The 19,610-nt window shown below is 37.2% G+C and overlaps 3 protein-coding genes across 4 annotated transcripts; all 3 read left to right on the top strand.

Annotated features, from left to right (window-relative positions):
* The first annotated feature begins 7,305 nt into the window (after positions 1–7,305).
* Positions 7,306–12,083, top strand: LOC131314612 (ADP,ATP carrier protein, mitochondrial). Of its 2 annotated transcripts, none has more exons than XM_058343388.1 (4): positions 7,306–7,463; positions 9,057–9,576; positions 10,134–10,505; positions 11,528–12,083. In XM_058343388.1, exons 2-4 carry the CDS (start codon positions 9,079–9,081, stop codon positions 11,822–11,824), a joined length of 1,167 nt encoding a protein of 388 aa, XP_058199371.1. In that variant the 5' UTR covers positions 7,306–7,463; positions 9,057–9,078; the 3' UTR covers positions 11,825–12,083. The 2 variants fall into 2 exon arrangements, with proteins under 2 accessions (XP_058199371.1, XP_058199372.1); XM_058343389.1 differs by lacking the exon at positions 7,306–7,463 and adding an exon at positions 7,654–7,678.
* A 2,272-nt stretch (positions 12,084–14,355) lies between these two features.
* LOC131314607 (pentatricopeptide repeat-containing protein At2g22410, mitochondrial) lies at positions 14,356–16,573 on the top strand. Its single transcript, XM_058343379.1, has one exon. The coding sequence runs from the start codon at positions 14,507–14,509 to the stop codon at positions 16,550–16,552; it is 2,046 nt and encodes a 681-aa protein (XP_058199362.1). The 5' UTR covers positions 14,356–14,506; the 3' UTR covers positions 16,553–16,573.
* A 2,277-nt stretch (positions 16,574–18,850) lies between these two features.
* On the top strand, positions 18,851–19,510 carry LOC131314606 (agamous-like MADS-box protein AGL80). The gene has a single exon (XM_058343378.1). The coding sequence runs from the start codon at positions 18,874–18,876 to the stop codon at positions 19,363–19,365; it is 492 nt and encodes a 163-aa protein (XP_058199361.1). The 5' UTR covers positions 18,851–18,873; the 3' UTR covers positions 19,366–19,510.
* Positions 19,511–19,610: the final 100 nt, after the last annotated feature.

Here is a 19,610-nt window from a genome sequence, read left to right as displayed (position 1 = left end):
GGTTCCTAAGAATGACTGGAGTTTTTTCTTATCTTCTATTTTGTCAGGAAATTCCAATATCTTCTGTGCAATGTGTGGTTGTAACTGGATCTTTCCTTTTCCTATTTTTACTCCTAAATATTCTATATAGTCTTTATTTAGTTCCATTTTCTTTTTACTGATGATTAAACCATTATCTATAAACAATTGAAAAGCTATCCTAAGATGCCTATAATGTTCTTCCTGTGTCTTACTGAAAACGAGAATATCATCAATATAAACAAGAATAAAAGAATTATAACTTTTAAATATACTATCCATTTTTCTTTGGAAAATACTAGGAGCTGTCTTCAAACCGAAAGGCATGACAATCCATTCATAACATCCTTGAGGACATGTGAATGCTGTCCATGGTCTGCTGGACTGATCTAACATAATCTGCCAAAATCCTGATTTACAATCAAATTTACTAAAAATTACTGCATCTTGAATACTATTTATAAGCTGTTCTTTGCTAGGTATATCATAACTATCTAACTGAATATTATCATTAAGGCGTTTATAGTTTATGACCATTCGCGCCTTGTCTCGTTTGATTTCTGCATGGTTTCTTACCATAAAAGCTGCACTTCTGTGAGGACTGATACTTCCTGTTATGACCTTAAGATTTAGTAATTCATTAATCTGTTTTTCAAATTCTTTTACATCTAGAGGATTGTATACTATTTTCTGGGTACTAATCTTAAAGTCTGGATTAATGATTTCTAGGTGTGCTAGGGTCTTGGTTTTATTCCAATGTTTGATTGGATTTTCTCCTAAAATCTGGGTTTCCTCTGCTAACCTAATTAATTCATCTAACAGATCTTTATCTGTTCTTTTTCTCTTTTTGCGATCAAGAACTGACAAAGAATGTTCTATTTGGCAAAAATCTATTATATCATGGTCTATCTGGATTAGCTGTTCTTCTAGCTGTTCTTCCATTAACCATTCTAATTCTGTTTCGACGGTATCGTCTATGGTTTCTTCGTATAGACTTAACTGTGTGTCTGGAGATGGTACTTCTCTTAATGCTTCTGTTATTTTCTCCTTTACTATTCTATTTTCTGTTATTTTTTCAGTTGTATCTATGGTTCCACCACGCTTAGCTGACAACTCTGATTCTATATTCTGGGCATGAAGTGTTTCTACTTGTAGACTACGTTTATGAAACGTCACAAAGTGTTTGCTAAATGTGATACTTCCATTCATGCTGTCTATAAAGTTTAATCCTAAGATAAACTTATAGCTGTGATTAATATCGCCTATCCATACCATGGGTAATGGGTAGGTATGCTGCTGTTGAAGTCTGTTGGTAAACCTAATGCTGCTATTCATAAGACATGTGTCATAAATGATGCTGGTGTTATTCATGAGGTCTGCTCTAGCTATATATCCTGGTTTGGTAAAATATTCAGTTGGTATAAGATCACGGCTAATGTGACTCTTACTGGCTCCTGTATCTATCATAGCTTTTGTTTCTATGATCTTACCTGAATTCTTTCCTTTAGCTGGTAATAAGATCTCACAATTTATTTCTATAAGACTGTTTTCGCCTATTCTGTTGACTGATTCAACAATGTTGCAGTGGTCGTCTAATACCTCGACTGATTTTAAGGGCTGGTTTTTCTCATGCAACTGATTTCTTAATCTACTATTTTCTATTCTATATGTTTCTAATTCTATAGATAAAATTTCTATTTTCTTTTCTAGCTCTCCTACTTGCTTTTCTAACTGAAATTTGGTTCTATCCAAATCTAATCTAATTGTAGCTGCTTCTAACTTGGCTTCCTGGAGTGCTAATTTAGAATTCTGGTTTAACACTGGTTGCTGTATGCTACCACTTAAATCTATCAAATCCCTGTCTATCTGATAGTTTTTCTTGAGACAAAACTTGCAGATGTTTTTCTTACAATGTTCACAGATGCTTCTAAACAATCTAAAAGGATAACCATTGCATTCTGAGCAAGGTTCACTGTCTTGACCTATATTATGTTTCCACTGGTGTATGCATTCTGTACTGCTTTTAATCATAAAAGTATATTCTGGTAGATAACTGGGAAGTTCCCCTTCTGAACTACTACTATCACTTTCTTCTAAGAAATTTATCTCTTCTGGTTCTGTACTGATCAAACTATATATTGATTCAGTGTCACTATCTTCTAGCTTTATTTCTATAAATTCTATATTATCAAAATCTTCTAATTCTGTCATAAGATTGGCCTTTTCTGCATTCCTCTGATTTTTCCCTTTATTAGGGCATTTATTAGCTAAATGATCCTCTGAATCACATATAAAGCATTTACATTTTCGGTTCTGGGTTGATTGAACCTTCTTCCTAAAATGTTTCTTAGGTTTTGGTTTGAACTGTTTTTTACTGGATGCTTGTTCATAGGATTGACTTCTCCTATATCTCTTTCTGGGATAATAACCATGTTTCTGATATCCATAGCTATATTTTCTTGTCTGTGCTATTTTCTTATGGTATTTACTGGCTTTCTTCTGATATTTATAGAATTTATTTTTCTTTCTTTTTTCTTGGTCATATCCATACTGTTGTGGAGTATATATGACTTGGCTACAAAAATTTAATTTATTTTTCTTTATGCCTTTCTGGATTTCAAGTGTTGTACACTTGTCTCTTAAGACTGTAAATACAAACTGAATTCTAGGTCCTATTCCTAAATGTTGATTTTCATCTCCATTAGTAACTTTCCATTTTTCCCATATTTCTTCTCCTAATGGGCCTGGAAGTTTTCTGAAGAATTTATCACTGATTTCTGGATCCAGTGCTCTGCCTGTCTGGGATGCAAGGGCTATAAAGTCGTTGCAAAAACTGACTATATATTTCCATTTATGTAACTTAAGCTGTTCTAACTGTCTTATAGCTACATTCTGGTAAGTGGTGTTTCCTCTATTAGGATCTGCTCCTATAATTAGGGTTTTAACTAAACTCGTGAAATTGTAGACATTTGGTCCTTGGGCTATTAAGGCTGCATATTGTATTTCAAAATCTCTTTTGTATGCTTCTACAATTCCTTTCGCTGTTTCTCCTAGAAATGATTCGCAATACGACCACATCTCTGCCGAAGAGTGCCAATTGGTCATTTCTAAAAGTTTTCTAACTAGGGCTTGTTCCCATCTGTCTATTACTGCTTTGTGAAACTGAGGATCAAATGCTGCAATGTCTAGCATTAATCCCGTGCCTGCTTGTGCCATAAGGGCTATATTTCTATCTGCTGGTAATCTTTTCCCATACGTTCTAAATTCTAGTTCTTGAGCTGATGGCTCGATTCTAGATCTACTAATTGGAATGTTTCCCATTTCATATACCTGATTTGGGAGTACTGGTGGAGTACTATCGTATGTCTCCATCTTGACTTCTACCATATGACTTTCTGTGCTTTCAACTGGTGGTTGGTAATATCTGGATCTAGGGTCTGAGTGGCAAAACATATCTTCGACTGAAAGATTGTTTTTCCTACTGGTATCGTATTCTAAGAAATTTTCTTCTAAGACAAATATTTTATTCTGTTTTAAATATTGTCTTTGGGAATTCTGTTCAATTTCTGGGTGCTCATGCTCAAGTTTCTGAGTATAATATCCTTCTAGGATCTGGTAATCATAATAATCTAAATCTGGTCTATAAACTGGTTCTAGGAGTTCCTTTAACCTGGTTATGTCAGATTCGCTAAATCTGAATAACTGATCAAAGGTAAACTGAGGCTGTTCGTATGCCATATAGATGTGTTCTGTTTCTATTTCTGACTGAATAGAACTGCTAACATCTGAATGTCTACCTACAGAAGTATAATCGCTGAATCTGAGATTAACTTCTCCTGAACTTGTAGTATAAAAACTATTATTATTTGGTTTAAGCTGTGTTTTTGGAACTAAGTTAGTGACTTTCCATTCAAGTCCGGCTAACATTTCTGAATCTCGTTTTTTGGCTTCTATTACCTGAATCCCTCTAGTTCCTAAAGCTTTCAAATATTGATCTGTTCTGAGCTTGTATTTGGTGCTACTGTGGTTACTTAATTTTCCTATAAGACTTACGCATGCTAAAAGGTTCTGAGCATTGGGGATCATATGATATCCTCTTGTTTTAATTCCTATTCTTATATGTTGGTAGAATTCATCTAAGGTTACCTGGAAACCTGGTGTGCAGTAAACAATCTGGCAATTGTTGTTCATGTCTAATTCCATGCTTCCTATCAAGGCTTGCTCTTGATTTGTAAATCTATTGTCAAAGATCATGACCAATACTTTGGTTCCTAGATCTTGTCTGGCTAATCCCTTGATTCCTATGGTGATTAATCCTAGATGTATAAGACCTAATCTTAACCTTTTGAGCTTGTTGAAGCTCTCTTGGGTAATTATTTCTAAAACTTCTGTCTGATCTTCTGTTACTACGCTGATTGGCTTTTCTTGGTAACTGGTGTAAGTTCTAACTCCTCTATTGAAGAAATTTTGCGATTTGTATAAAACCTCTGGATCTAATATCTCTAAACTGTGATTTCTAAATCTATCTAATTGTATTTCTGGATCTATGATTCCTTCAATTCTATTTTCTTCTATTGGCTGTTTTCCAAATACTCTATTGAATAAAGGAATTCCACTGACCTTGGTCTTACTGCTAGATGCCATTACTGAGTTCCTGAGGATTGAGAATTTTCTAGTCTCTTTCCTTTGTTTGGGTCTGGAGTACCAAATATATTGTAATGAAAAGTATTGTTCTGTAAAGATCTACTGGATTTCTTGGGTTCTAAGTGTCCAGTTAAGGAAGAGATACTAATCTGGTTTATTTTAGAAGTTAAAGCCTCTAAAGCGTTTTCTTCTTGGAGCTTATCTATTCTAGTGGATAACTGGTCTATCTTTTCTGATGTCTCTGCTAATCTATGGCTAAGACTAATTAAAAGTTCTATGATAGTATTATTTTGCTTGATGACAACCTCATCTGTTTTTCCTGTTGGTTTGAAACTAGACAATCCGATAGGATCTGGTTGAATTTTTCCTGAATTTTCTAATGCTATTCTATAAAATAAACTATCACGACTATTCTCCATTTGATAATTTCTTAACTTCTTCCAAAAGAATCTCCATTTTCTGAAGTTTCTCGTCAATTTCTCTTCTGATTTCAAATGAATTCTGTTTTATTCTATCTACTTCAACTCTGAGGTTTTTGACTAAATTTCTGATTTCTGTCTCAATATCCTTTGGCTGAGTAGTATCTAATTTACTGGTTAAATCTATTATATCCTGCTTGCAAGGCAATTTTTCTGATATAACTAGCTGTTTTTCTTCTAATTTATTTATTCTTCTTAATATTTCTGAATGTAAATCTTTAAAATAATCTAAATTTTCTAATTTCTTGTGAATCTCTGATTTACTAATTTTTTCTAAAATCTGGGTGGTTTGGTCAAGAGATTTTTTCGAAAACTCTTCAAACTGATTTCTAGTTATTATATTCTTTTTAAATTCTAAACTGATTTTCTTATCTAAATCACAACTGAGCTGTTCTATTAACTGAAAACCTGTTTTGATCTGAATATACTGTCTAGACTGTTGAGATCTGATTTCACTTAAACTAGGACTAAAGGCTTTTAAAAGTTCATCAATCATAAAACTAAACTAATCGATTAAAAAAAAAAAAAATTTTACTAAAACTAAACAATAATAATAATCTGGCTACTTGAATTAACAAATAGTACTGTAGGCTCTGATACCAAATTTTTGGGGGTACTGTGTAAAATAAATGCGGAATAAATGCGGAATAAATTGCGGTTAAAACTCAAGACACAGAGTAACCTAAAGGGTCTTAACTGTGAATATCTAAGAATTCTGGAGAATTGTTTCTAAGGTACTGTTATTAGTTTTAAATTTATCGGAAATGTTGGTCCATAATGTAATTATTACTCTACTTTACACGTAAGGTCAGGATGAGCATCGGGTTTCTGGTCATTACTGATAGCATTTCTGATCAAACAAAGGGAACCTCTAATTTAAGTACTCCTATTTAGGAGTATAGCCATGCGTAGTCAAACTTGGATTGCCGGACCCCATAAAATGGGATTCCATTTCCCACCTTCCAATTGGAATGGACGATGAAATTTCCACGCAGAATCATACACAGCTTTTTAACATTTCCCATCCCTTTCAGAAACAGGAAAACCCGTGTCCAAACACCCCCACATGTGCTCATATCTCCTCCTTTCCCCACCATGGCACGTTTGGGCACCATCCGATTTAACTTTACTTTAATTTGCTTAATTACTTCCCCCACTTGGGTTATTTGGCATTTTAATTAAGCCAAATAGCTTTTTTGTCCTTATTTAAAAAAATCTTATTTGTTAATTTTTTTTGAGTATTATTGCTTATTCATGACGACACGAATTTAAAAAGTTAAAAATTATGATTAAAAATCAAAATTTTCGATTAAAGACAAAAATAAGCCAATTTTTACGTCTTTATTAAAAAAATTGGATTTTTATCATAACTTTTTACTTTTTAGATTTCTCTTATCATGAAGAAGCAATAATCCTCACAAAATTGACGAAAAATTAACAAATGCGATTTGTTTTTGAATAAGGGCAAAAATGCTTTTTGACTTAATTAAAATGCCAAAAGACCTCTATTATTTGGCTTAACTTAATTGTTGAACTATTTTGGAAAATATTTCTTTCTCTTTTATGAATTTTGTTAGTTAGAGTTAATTTTTTTAGGTTCACTGATTTATCTAAAAAGTTACAAATTATGATAAAAAGCTTCAACGATCATCACATCTTCCGAACCCCACAGCGTTGTGTGCTAAATTAGTGTTCTTTATCTAATTTTATTCTCTAATGGATCTTTTGCAGGCACTGAAATGAGTGATGTTTATATCATTTATATGCTGTGTTGTTTTTGTTTATTGGTTCTAGTTATCTCTTCCTTGATATGCCTAGTGTATTTTCATATTATCAATGAATTTCGTTTTCTTCCTAAGAAAAAAATAAGGCTTCGTTTGGAACTTAAGAAAAGAAAAAGAAAAGTGAATGGAAATGAGAGAAAAATGGGAGGAATAATTTACTATTCATTAATTTTGAAATTTTTTTTTTTCTCTTTCTCTTCTAATCGAACAATAGACAAGAGATTTTTTTTCACTTTTCCTTTCATTTTCTTGAGTTCCAAATAGATATTTTAGCAATAATTTTGCCCAATCACACCACCACGATTTTCCACGAACAACAAGAAACAAATACGTATACTCCATATCTAACGCATCCTAGCAATCCCGTACACCCCATCACACAGTATCCTTCCCTACCTATAAAGCATCTTTATAGCCCATGCCCTTTAAATCTCTCACCACCATTCGTTCATTCAAACCCTCTCTCTCACTTTCTCTCTCCTCACATTTCCTCGTTCTTCTCTCCTCCGCGGCGCCTCCCTAGGCGAGCTGAACGCAGGTACGCTTTCTCTCTCCTATACTCTCTCTCAAAATTCAGCCATTTGGACCGATCTGTTGTTGTTCTGTGATTTGGTTTTGTGTGGTCGATCTTTCTTCGCTCATTTACCGTGATCCGAATGTGTTGTATTAAAACCGTCGTTAGAGTTTCAGATCTATTTGTTTTATTCTATTCCGTGATAGATCCGTTCATTTCTTTGCTTTGTTTGAAAAAAGGTTCGTATTTTTGCTCGTATCTGGTTATGGTTCTTTGATGTTTATGTGTAGGTGTTCTTTGTTGGAGTGGTTGTGTTTTGGACCTGGTTGTAGATCAATTCTCGATAAAAAATGCTGGGTACTCGTACTAAAGTGCACAAATCCAGACACAGATGTGTGTCCTGACCCATCCGATTTTGTATGGGACCCACATATGCAGTGTGAGACCCACGTGCTCCGAACGGTTTCAGATACATCTGGGTCCAGATTTGTGCACTCCTGTCTGTGTGCGTAGCGTTGCTCAGTTCGGATAGAGAAGTGGTAAAATCATTTTTTGGTTACTTATCATAAAACAGAAATCATTTTAGGTTGAATCATACTCGGTCTCCAGTTGATCTGGATGTTTGTAATTTATTGGTATCGGTTGTGATTTTTGTTTGCTATGTTTCATTTTCTGTACATTTGGTGAAATCTTGGTTGATTGTTTATTGTTTGGGGTCAACCTCTGTCTGAGTGGATGTGTAAGTAGATCTAGTTTAGTTGAGACCGTGTCAACCTTTCCGCTATCTCTTTTACTAAAATCTGAATGAATAGTTTCGTTTGATATCAAACAATTCAGTGGGAAAACTGAAATCTAGGTAAGAATTTGAGTGAAATCTTGGTGAGTGGCATTGTTGCAATTTTGGAAGTCACAAAATTGCCTTGAAAAGTTTGAGAAATAGTCAACTTCATGTAGGTTATAGTAGAGGAATGGATGGAGTTTTAAGGGTATTTTTTTCTGGCACTCAGGTTGAGTTTTAACTTTTAATTGTAATTTTAGAGTGGGCTGAAGATTTTCTAACAATACTGCTGTTTTGTTAAAATTTCTGATTTACATAGTTCCTGTGCAATTGTAGTCCTCCCTTTCCTGGGTTCGGAATTTGGTTGTTATGTTCATATCCTTTTACATGTAAGTATGTAACGTATCTATCATTTTGGCTTCCAAAGCAGTTGCGAACTTGAGTGTTGATACTGAAATGGTTCCAAGTATTTACATTCTACTTCTTTAGAAATTGGAATCACCAACTGATTGAAAAGTTGAAACTGGCGTGTGGGGTGGGTGGTGGATGATGGCTGTAGTATATAATTTAGTATTATTTTGGTTCACCTTCTCCTGTTTCTCATGTTCTCTGCATGCATACTTTTTTCATATCAAATGGGTTGTGTGGACTGATTAATGGGTCAAGCAATTTGATGGGTGATGACTTGATTGTGTAATGTAGTCATATGATAGTATCGCGTTATGATGTCTTTTGGGCATTGCTTTTGTTTACCTTTCCCTGCTCATGTTCTCTCCAGGCTCTATTTTGCTGACTGTAGATGCTTAAACAATCCTTAGTGTTTTGCGTGAAACCTGTAGGAGTTCTGCTTTGCAAGGCATAATGGCTGATCAGCATCAGCACCCAACTGTCATGCAGAAGGTAGCTGGCCAGCTACATCTGAGTTCCAATGCTCAAATGCGCTATGGAGGCTATCAGAAGCCTGCTCTTTACCAGAGACGCTTCTCATATGGGAATTACTCAAATGTTGCGCTTCAGTATCCCATGACTCAAATGTGTGGATCTACCAATGACCTGTCGTTGGTTGCTGCAAATGCTTCCCCTGTGTTTGTCCAAGCTCCGGCTGAGAAAGGCGCTGCTGCCTTTGCCATTGATTTTCTTATGGGCGGAGTTTCAGCTGCTGTGTCCAAAACTGCTGCTGCTCCTATTGAGCGTGTAAAGCTTTTGATCCAAAACCAGGAAGAGATGATTAAATCTGGTAGACTTTCTGAACCCTACAAGGGTATTGGAGAGTGCTTCAGTCGAACAATTAAAGATGAAGGGTTTGGATCATTGTGGAGAGGGAACACGGCTAATGTCATCCGTTATTTCCCCACTCAGGTTGGTTTTTCTCCTTTTGTGGGTCTGTCTCAATTATAGCTACTAGCGGCTGGTGCCCAGACAATGGTGGCAAACATAGATATGTATTTATACGTATGTCTACAAACATATCTGCATTGAACGGTAGTTTAATAAATTGCCGGTGATACATTTCCTGGTTTGGTGTTATCATTCTGGTGGTGTAGAACCAAACCTCTTTTGAAATAAATGGACGTACTCAGCTGACTCGGTTGTGTGATTAGTAAACTGCAATTACTTTTCTGCGACTGGGAGCAGCTGCAGATCTAGGTGTTAAAAGGGAAAAAACTTGAGCAGTCACTCTGTTTTTAATTTGCGTCTTATACCTTTGTATTAAATCTAGTAAGTGAGTAACACTAAACAGTCTAAACCTGTCTAATCTTGTTTGGCAGTCAGGTTATTTTAGGAAACTGAAATTTCTGTCTGGCTTCACCAAAATTTGTTTTTCTTTACTATTACAGTATAGATGTCTGTGTAGAGGTAGACAAGTGAAATGTGAAAAGGACTGCCTACTTATTACTCTCTCAAATTTTCCTCAGGCCCTGAACTTTGCATTCAAGGATTACTTTAAGAGGCTTTTCAACTTCAAGAAAGACCGTGATGGCTACTGGAAATGGTTTGCTGGTAACCTGGCATCTGGTGGTGCTGCTGGTGCTTCATCCCTACTCTTTGTGTATTCCCTTGATTACGCCCGAACCCGTCTTGCTAATGATGCCAAGTCTGCCAAGAAAGGAGGAGAGAGGCAGTTCAATGGCTTGGTTGATGTCTACAGGAAAACAATTGCATCAGATGGTGTTGCTGGTCTTTACCGTGGGTTCAACATTTCGTGTGTCGGTATCATCGTGTATCGTGGACTGTACTTTGGACTGTACGACTCTATTAAGCCTGTGATACTCACTGGAAAATTGCAGGTTAGTAAATCACTTTATGGCTTCATTGTTGTATATCTTCCATTCTTCCTACAAGTTGAACTGGTTTTGGTGGTTATTATATGGTCTTCATGTGCATTGCTTACCCTTCGGATATAAGCTGGTGTAGAACTCTTTATCCCGTATTGGATTGTAAACCATCATGCACTTTTTGTTTGCGGTAAACTACTCATTTTGTTCTCGAAACGGCACCTTTCTTCTCGACTTTTGAGTTTAAATTATGCTTTTCTGAATGATAAAAAATGTTGACAAGAGTCTGCTTGTGATATACATATTGCTTGCTTGCAGAATGGGACTAGTAAACCGAGTTTTGCAAAACCGTTCTACTGATGTGGACGTAGACAAAGCATAAGTTTAATGTTTTGTTTGTTAATGTCAATGACCTTTTTTTTTTTTTTTTTTCATTTGCTTGCAATGACGTTGCTTCCTTTAAGTTACTGCGTAATCTCTGTTGCTTTCAGCTAAACTGCATTTCATGTGTTTTTTGCTATTTCCCCATTCCTGAATATGGACGAAGTGTTATTTCAGTGGAGTGATACACACTTCCCTTTTGTACATTTGCACTTGCTTGTTTATGTTCAAAGATGGGAACAAGTGAATTTGTAATTGACTTTCGCTCTTCCATTTTTTGTGCACTCTTATCTTGTCTATGTGAATGTACAACTTTGTTCTTTCATTTATAAAAGTCAAAATTCTGACTTTCATGCATGACTCAAAAAATAATACTAGTTTTTTTTTGGGTAGGTCGGAAATCTGAAATAAAATAATACTAGTGCGCATATGAAAATCACTACCCATTAACAGATGAAAGGGCAACTTTCTGATTTCACATGTTGGAGTTCAACAACAAAAAAAAGACAAGAAAAAAGAATCAACAAGTAGAAAAGGGGAGGGTGGAAATCATTAGCTGTTTATTTACAACTTACAAGGGTGGTTTTAATATTGAACTATTGCATTCTAAGCTCCAACTGAGGCATTTTTGTGTGTTTTGATGATGATTTCAGGATAGTTTCTTTGCTAGCTTTGCTCTTGGTTGGGTGATCACAAATGGTGCTGGGCTTGCTTCCTACCCAATCGATACAGTCCGCAGAAGAATGATGATGACCTCCGGTGAAGCCGTCAAGTACAAGAGCTCGTTCGACGCATTCTCTCAGATCCTCAAGAATGAGGGTGCCAAATCTCTGTTCAGGGGTGCCGGTGCCAACATCCTCCGAGCTGTTGCTGGCGCTGGTGTGCTTGCCGGTTACGACAAGCTCCAGGTGATCGTCTTCGGAAAGAAGTACGGATCCGGCGGAGGCTAATTCGAGATCAACATTGCTCGGCCCTTCTTATTTATTTAGATGTTGATGAAAATCAGATTTTGAGTTATATTTTGAGGATTGTGTTCCAGGGCAATTTTTACTCGGTTTGAATAACCAGATTCGGGGGAGGTTATATCTCCCAAACATTGTTATTTCTCGCTCAAGCGATTTTTGTTGTCGTGAAACTCATTGTAGGAGAGTTTACAATGACCGTTAAGGATTTTAAATTTTGGCTATTTACCATCAAATTTGGAGGATATCTGTGGTGCTTTGTTGTTTGAATTTGTTTCGGAAGTTTATGGATATGACGGCTCATAATTCTCCCCTTCTCTCATTACTTGCTTCTTCTGGGACTAAATAAATCTGATGCAGAGAGGTTTTATGGGTTTGAAGGATTCTGGGATTGTGACTGTGTTGTCCTTTGACCGAGATTATACTTGAGATTTGTTTGGGAAGAACTGATTATTCTGGTTAGGTTATTTGAAGTCCCAAGTTCTTCCTGCCAAATTAAGCAGTGCAATCAGCTGTGAAAGTACGAGAGATTAATGCAATCTCGTTTGCCTTGTTGCTTTGTGATGCGTTTTGCCTTGGGGACTAGCTCACTTATTGATAGAGCTAAGAGAGTTGATGTCCCAAATATATGGAGTGGTATTATTTAACCTAGAATGTAAACCCTTGATCTGTTTCTCTATATCGTTACATTTCATTATTATGTCTGCTGCTCACTGAAATGCCACTACCGTTGCCCTCATCTGAAGCTTTGGTTCCCGGCGCTCAAAAATGTCCAGATCTAGAAGTAGAAAAACGAGGAGAGAGTGTAGGATGGGGAAGAGAGACTCTCACTCCACTCGATCTCCGACCTGTATCTTGGATTTTACTTGAAACTTTTTTACTTAAATTAAGAGAGACTCAATGTTCAACTGTTGTTTCTAGCCATGAAAAAGGGATAGTATTCTCTAGTTTGTATTGAACTTTGGTTCGGCCTCCCTAGTTTGGCATTTTTTTTTTTCTGTTGTCCGTTATGTAGTAAATTTTCGGAAGACTTCAATTTTCATTCAAGTTTATAAAAGCTTATTTCGTGTTCTCAAATTTGAATTATCTCGTCAATTAAAATGTAACTCAAATATAGTCTTAGGTTTGAATTTGTTCATTGATGCGGTGGATACAAATAAAGCTTTTACTTAAATTAAATCGTAGTATGAGTAAGAATAGGTTGAGATGTGTTTGGTGGTTTGGTTAACAAAATCATGCATGTCCGCGCTATCCATGAAGTAAACGAAACGACAATAATCTAAATATGCTTCGTACAAGGCAACCACCACCGTCCTGGAACCGAACACCACCATTACCAGCTGCTATATAAGCCGAAGCACCACCTTCTCCAGCTCCGAACAGCCACTGACGGAGCTTTGTCGCCGTACCATCGAACTACCAAGTCAACCGCACCGAGTTGCGCTCCCGTGGAGAGAGCTAGGTAGACTTATCATATCCAAATCCTTTCCCGTGTTATAATGTTACAGCGCGTTAACAAAGCATATTTGGACCCTTGAACGGCAAAAAAATGGCTTCTGGCTGAAACCAGGGACTGCCACGATCGAACATCGCGGCCACGTACTAAACTTTCCAGCCACGTGTTTGAAATTGCGTCCAGGTGCTAAAACATTCCGGCCAGTTGCTTAAATATTACGGCCAGGTGCTCAAACCTTGCGGTCAAGAACATAATTGTCCGAAGAGTCGATAACAATGTCCGGACGGATATATGTACCACAGTAATGCTACACACAGATTTTGTGCACAGATTTTTTGTGGGGCCAACTACGGGTCCCACACAAATAATCCGAGCCATTCATTAAATGTAAAACATTTTTTCAAGAGCCCCCGCAAAAAATCAGCTCAATCCGATATCTATAAGTGTTTGATTCAATCATTTAACTTTTCATTATCTTGAGATTCGAATGAAAAGTTAAATGATTGAATCAAGCATCTATGAGTATCGGATTGAGCTGATTTTTTGCGGGGGCCCTTGAAAAAATGTTTTACATTTAATGAACGGCTCGGATTATTTGTGTGGGACCTGTAGTAGGCCCCACAAAAATCTGTGCACAAAATCTGTGTGTGTAGCATTACTGTATATACCAGTTAGCTAAATTTTGTTTGCGAGAAGAATACTATATCAGTACATACATACATAGATGTAAATATATACCAATGGATTTTGGACCTGTCTTGCGTCAAAAAAAAAAAAAATCATCCGAGCCGTTGATTTTGTTTAAAATGGTTGATTTAGGATATACGGCATACATGAGAGGGTGTTAGTATGTTACTCAACGAGAGATTCAGAGACTCTCCATAGCCTTGAACTCCAAATTTGCTTCTCGTGAAACTCGAACATGTTCAAAATAATTTGGTTAAGATTCCTATAAAAAATCAACTTTAGGAAAGGCGTTTACAACCATCCAACTTCGCTTCATAGTCCAAATTTTTTCTTCGCTTCATAGTCCAAATTTTTTTGAATCCGAGAGCGGTCCAAAATCTGTATCTACTATCTAGGCGCTGTATGTACATACTTTATGTACCGACAGCAACTCTGTTTTGTTTCTGCCGTTTTCTGTTACGACAAAGCCATTTTTACAGTAGGCTTGGTACAAAGACAGTTGAGGAACGATAAGCTTCCTCCATCTGATGCTCAATCTCTTCCTCAGATCATTATCGCCAAAACCCCTCACAAACCCATCCTCCGTATCCACTCTCTCCTCACTCCACACTCGCTCTCTCTTACCCCACAAAGACAAACCCAACAACTGGAACACAACCCACTCCTTGGTCCTCTCAAACCCCTTACTTTCTCTCTTAGAAACAAAATGCACTTCCATGACCCACTTGAAGCAAATCCAAGCCCAAATGACAACAACCGGCTTGATATCAGACGGGTTCGCTTCGAGCCGGTTGGTTGCCTTTTGTGCCATCTCAGAATCTGGTAATCGGGATTATTGTCAAAAGATATTGAGAAATACCCAGAACCCTAATGTGTTTTCTTGGAACGTAGCCATTAGAGGGTTTTCAGATAGCGAAAACCCGAAAGAATCTGTTCTGTTGTACAGAGATATGTTGAGAAGTGGTGGGACTAGGCCTGACAATTACACTTACCCTTTGTTGCTCAAATCTTGTGCTCGATTATTGTTGCGTTGGATTGGTCATGGAATTCTAGGGCATGTTATACAATTGGGTTTTGATTTGGATGTGTATGTGCATAATGCGGTTATTCACATGTTGGTCTCATGTGGAGAATTAGATTTGGCACATAAGGTGTTTGGTGAAAGTTGTGTGAGGGATTTGGTTTCTTGGAATTCTTTGATTAATGGATATGTTCGTAGTGGGAAAGCGCATCAAGCATTGAGGATTTATAAAGAAATGGAGGCAGAGGGAATTCGAGCAGACGAGGTTACAATGATTGGAGTAGTTTCGGCATGTGCCCAGTTAGAGAAGTTGGATCTTGGAAGAGAATTTCATCACTTTATTATGGAAAACGGATTGAGTGTAACCATTCCACTTGCTAATGCGCTCATGGACATGTACGTGAAATGTGGGAATCTAGGGGAAGCATATTTGTTGTTTGAAAAGATGGAAAAGAAAACTGCGGTATCTTGGACTACGATGATTGTAGGATATGCCGAATTTGGGCATTTGGAAGTTGCTCGGAGGCTTTTTGATGAAATGGAAGAGAAAGATGTTGTTCCGTGGAACGCCATGATAGGTGGATATGTTCATGCCAAGCGTTGTAAGGAGGCACTGGCTCTGTTTCATGAGATGCAAACTAGGAACTTGAAGCCAAATGAGGTGACTATGCTTCATTGCTTATCTGCTTGCTCACAACTAGGAGCACTTGATGTTGGAAGATGGATTCATCGTTACATTGAGAGGCAAAAACTTTCTCTGAATGTTTCCTTAGGCACTGCTTTAGTGGACATGTATGCAAAGTGTGGTAATATTGCGAAGGCACTTCAAGTGTTTCATGAGATTCCAGAAAGAAATTCTTTGACTTGGACAGCAATAATTGGTGGTTTAGCCCTTCATGGGAATGCAAAGGATGCCATATCCTACTTTTCGGAGATGGTTGACATTGGTTTGATGCCAGATGAGGTCACATTTCTTGGGCTGCTATCAGCTTGTTGTCATGGAGGTTTGGTTAAAGAGGGTCGTAAACATTTCGTCCAAATGCATTCCATGTTTAACCTGTCCCCCAAGGTTAAACACTACTCTTGCATGGTTGACCTTCTTGGTAGGGCTGGTTTCTTGAAAGAGGCAGAGGAGCTTATTAAAAGCATGCCAATGGAGGCGAATGTTGCAGTGTGGGGGTCGTTGTTTTTCTCTTGTCGTGTTCACGGAAACATTGAAATGGGAGAAAGGGCAGCTAGAAAACTACTTGAGTTGGATCCTCATGACAGTGGAATTTATGTGTTGCTCGCGAATATGTATAGGGAGGCCAAAATGTGGGAGGAGGCTAGGAAAGTGAGGAAGCTTATGGGAGAGAGAGATGTGGAGAAAACTCCTGGTTGCAGCTCAATTGAGGTGAATGGTAGTGTTTTTGAGTTCATTGTTAGAGATAAGTCACATCTCCAATCGGAGCAGATTTTTGAATGCTTAGGTCAATTAACAAGACAGCTAGAGTTTGTTGGTTGTGGAACTGATATTCTTCCTCTTGGCTCTGAATCTTGGAATTTAATTTGAAGAATCTGGTCAGTTATATCTCTTCCTTTTTTGTGGTTGTTGTTTTTCCTCATTTCCTGCCATATTCAAGACCCATTTTCAGATCATAGATCAGATTTGAAAGTTCATAGCTATTTGCTATGTAAACGAATTCTTAGCCACCATTCTTTTTGGCTTTGGCTCTTTCACGTTGGAAAATTTCAGAACAATATCGTATCCTTGCATCAGGAAGTGCAAGAAATGGGTTGCACAACATTCGAGCATATATTGTGGGTGCTTTCGGTAAGCGTGCACGTTTCTTTTCTCACATCCTTAAGTATCTACCAGTAAATAGCCTAGACACCTGAGTTATAAAAAAAAATCTACCAGTAAAAACACAACACGCAGAATTATGCATGCACGTTGGATTTGTATGTATGGATGTCCAAGGCCTCGGGAAAGATGAGTGTGTCCCAACACTCCTAATCATAAGTGAAGTTTGGCTTGGGCACTTTGGTGGGTAACAGCCAGACTATGTTTTATACAGTACCTTTTTCTTTACTTTGGTAGTTAACTGGTGTGCTTTGCTGACATGTTTGCCGACCAAAGGAATCGAGAATATGATTATCCTACTCTTGCACGCCAGGTCTCTCTTCACTCTCCTTGTGATTAATCATTCCTCTCTCTCTCTCTCTCTCTCTCTCTCTCTCTCTCTCTCTCTATAGATCTCTCCACATGCTTGACACAGCTTTTGCCATTGTCCATGGTTGCTGGGTCCGTTAAATAGAACGCGGTCGGTGGTTGGTTAATACTGCGAGACTCATGATTGACAAGCTAAAACTTAGCATGATATGAAGCATGTATTCCGGGGCGGCGCCACTTACATGCCAAAGGGTGGAGATGAACCCTGTGAATCTATAGTGTTCAATGTATGAAAAATTGTCATTGTAAGTCAATGGCGCCTTTAATGAACCCTCTCAATTTTCTTTTGAATAATAGGATTTATTGATGCAAGGAAGAAGTCCGAAGTACAAAAGTACTGGAGTAGTCCTTCGTCAACTTCATTTTTTTAAAAAAGTTTAGGAACACACCTTGACATAATTGTGTCATGTGTTCGGAACCGTTCAAGTAGATTCAGTTGTGTCTGGAGCCGTCTTATTGGCATTGCACCGATGGTGCAATTGATAATGCACTAAACGGAAAAGATTGCGTTGAAACAAATGCAAGAATGGCGTAAATGATCTAATTAGTTGACTTTTTCACAAACTAGCAGCTCTTTCGGGGTTGCCTTATTTTTAATGGCCTATTATGTGGGTAGTCCTTGCTTCTTTCTCTTTTTTACTAAGTTATCCTTATTTCTTGAGTCACCTTTTTTATTTGAAGAGCAACTTGGTAATTTTAAGTGAATAAAAAAAAAAAGAAGGAGTGCCAATGGACAAAAAGGGAGCGTTAAAATTATTTGCCTTAAAAAAAAAAAAGGAGTAAAGACTCGAGATAGAAAAACGCATTTAACATTGGTTGAACGGAACCACATGAAATAGACATATAATTAGATACTCTGTACAAGATATGAACAACTCGATACTTACTCAAAAAATACAAACAACAATGATCAAGGGAATCAAAAGAAAGAAGGATATTATCTCAAAACAAATGAAACAAGACTGAAAAATTACATTAGACTTTATGGTGGAAATGATTCAAAACCGTGAATAATAAGTGCCTCCTCTGTACGGACTTTTTGGATCTGCCACTAGATACGGTCATATTTTTCCATGTCCTGTGCACCGCATTACGTGGACCTTAGTATGATTCATGGGAGATAAACTATCTTCAACTACTATTGCAATGCAACATGAGACGGCAAAAAATACATTTCTAAAAATATCTGATCAACGTATCGATCATTATTATGAGTCCGATGGTGCTCCTCTTTGTTCGATTTTGCATCCATTTAAAAAAACATTCAATTATAGGACCGAGAAAGTGCTTGAATTAATGCATAATGATATTCACGTCTAATCCAAATTACCGTATGTTACGACAGCATTACAACAATAAATAACATTCCTTTTCTTGACAAGAGGAAATGGGACAAAAAGATAATAATATTTATCATATATAGTAGTTTAATGATTTTAAATCAATTCAAAATGTAGGTATGCCTTACTAATTCAAAATTCGAAAAAAAGTCAAAAAATATAAAAAAGAGGCATTTATCTAATTAAATGCAATTACATTGTCCAGCTAATCCTAATTCCTGGAATTACGACGTTACACCTCACTATACCTATATATAAAGACCACTGGGTTAAGATAATTAAGCACCATCTTATCCTATCCCTAAATTACCCTTTTGAAAAATGACAAGAACCAAAGTGAACCTTGCATGCATAGCCAACGATTCCGAAAGGAAATCCACCTTCAAAAGAAGAAAGAAAGGCCTAATGAAGAAGGCGGAGGAGCTTAGCATCTTGTGCGCGGTCGATACGTGCGCAATCATTTTCAGCCCGTACGATCCCGAGCCAAACGTCTGGCCATCACCATTGGAAGTGCAACGCGTCATCGCGAAGCTCAGGAACATGTCCCCATTGGAACAGAACAGGAGAATGATGGATCAAAAGGATTTCATAAGCCAACAGCTCACAAGGTTAAGTGAGCAAATGGCTAAGCAACAGAGGGAAATTCGGCACAAGGAGATGACCAATGTCATGTTTGAGTGCTTGAAGGGCAAAGGGTTCGAGTATTTGAACATGTCTGATCTGAACGATCTAAGTAACCTGTTGAACCAAAACATAAGGGCTATTGAGAGGAGAATCAAACTTCTTGAAAAAAGGCATAACGGTGGTGAGTAAAGTGGGAAGTGGTGATCGAGGCACGAGTGCTGGGAGTCGTAGTTTTATTTATTTCAATTTTAGTATCACACAGGTTTTTTTTATTTTTAGTATCACACAGGTTTAGTGTTGTTCGTTTATGAACTTCTGTCGTTTATTGCTTCGTTAGGTACAATTTGTTGTTTTTATTGTTCGTGCTTTCGATCACCACATTAATGCTATAATAAGGAGTTTTATTATGTTTTTCTTCCTTATTACTGTTGTAA

Source organism: Rhododendron vialii, chromosome 13a, assembly GCF_030253575.1.
Source record: "Rhododendron vialii isolate Sample 1 chromosome 13a, ASM3025357v1".
NCBI lineage: Eukaryota > Viridiplantae > Streptophyta > Magnoliopsida > Ericales > Ericaceae > Rhododendron > Rhododendron vialii.
This window is presented reverse-complemented; position numbering and strand designations above follow the sequence as displayed.

Excerpts from the sequence above, each read along its gene's own strand:
- LOC131314612 (XM_058343388.1), top strand. The coding sequence starts at position 9,079 with ATGGCTGATCAGCATCAGCACCCAACTGTCATGCAGAAGGTAGCTGGC. Across the intron at positions 9,577-10,133 it reads TCCGTTATTTCCCCACTCAG|GCCCTGAACTTTGCATTCAA; the intron begins GTTGGTTTTTCT and ends AATTTTCCTCAG. Across the intron at positions 10,506-11,527 it reads TACTCACTGGAAAATTGCAG|GATAGTTTCTTTGCTAGCTT; the intron begins GTTAGTAAATCA and ends TGATGATTTCAG.
- LOC131314607 (XM_058343379.1), top strand. The coding sequence starts at position 14,507 with ATGCTCAATCTCTTCCTCAGATCATTATCGCCAAAACCCCTCACAAAC.
- LOC131314606 (XM_058343378.1), top strand. The coding sequence starts at position 18,874 with ATGACAAGAACCAAAGTGAACCTTGCATGCATAGCCAACGATTCCGAA.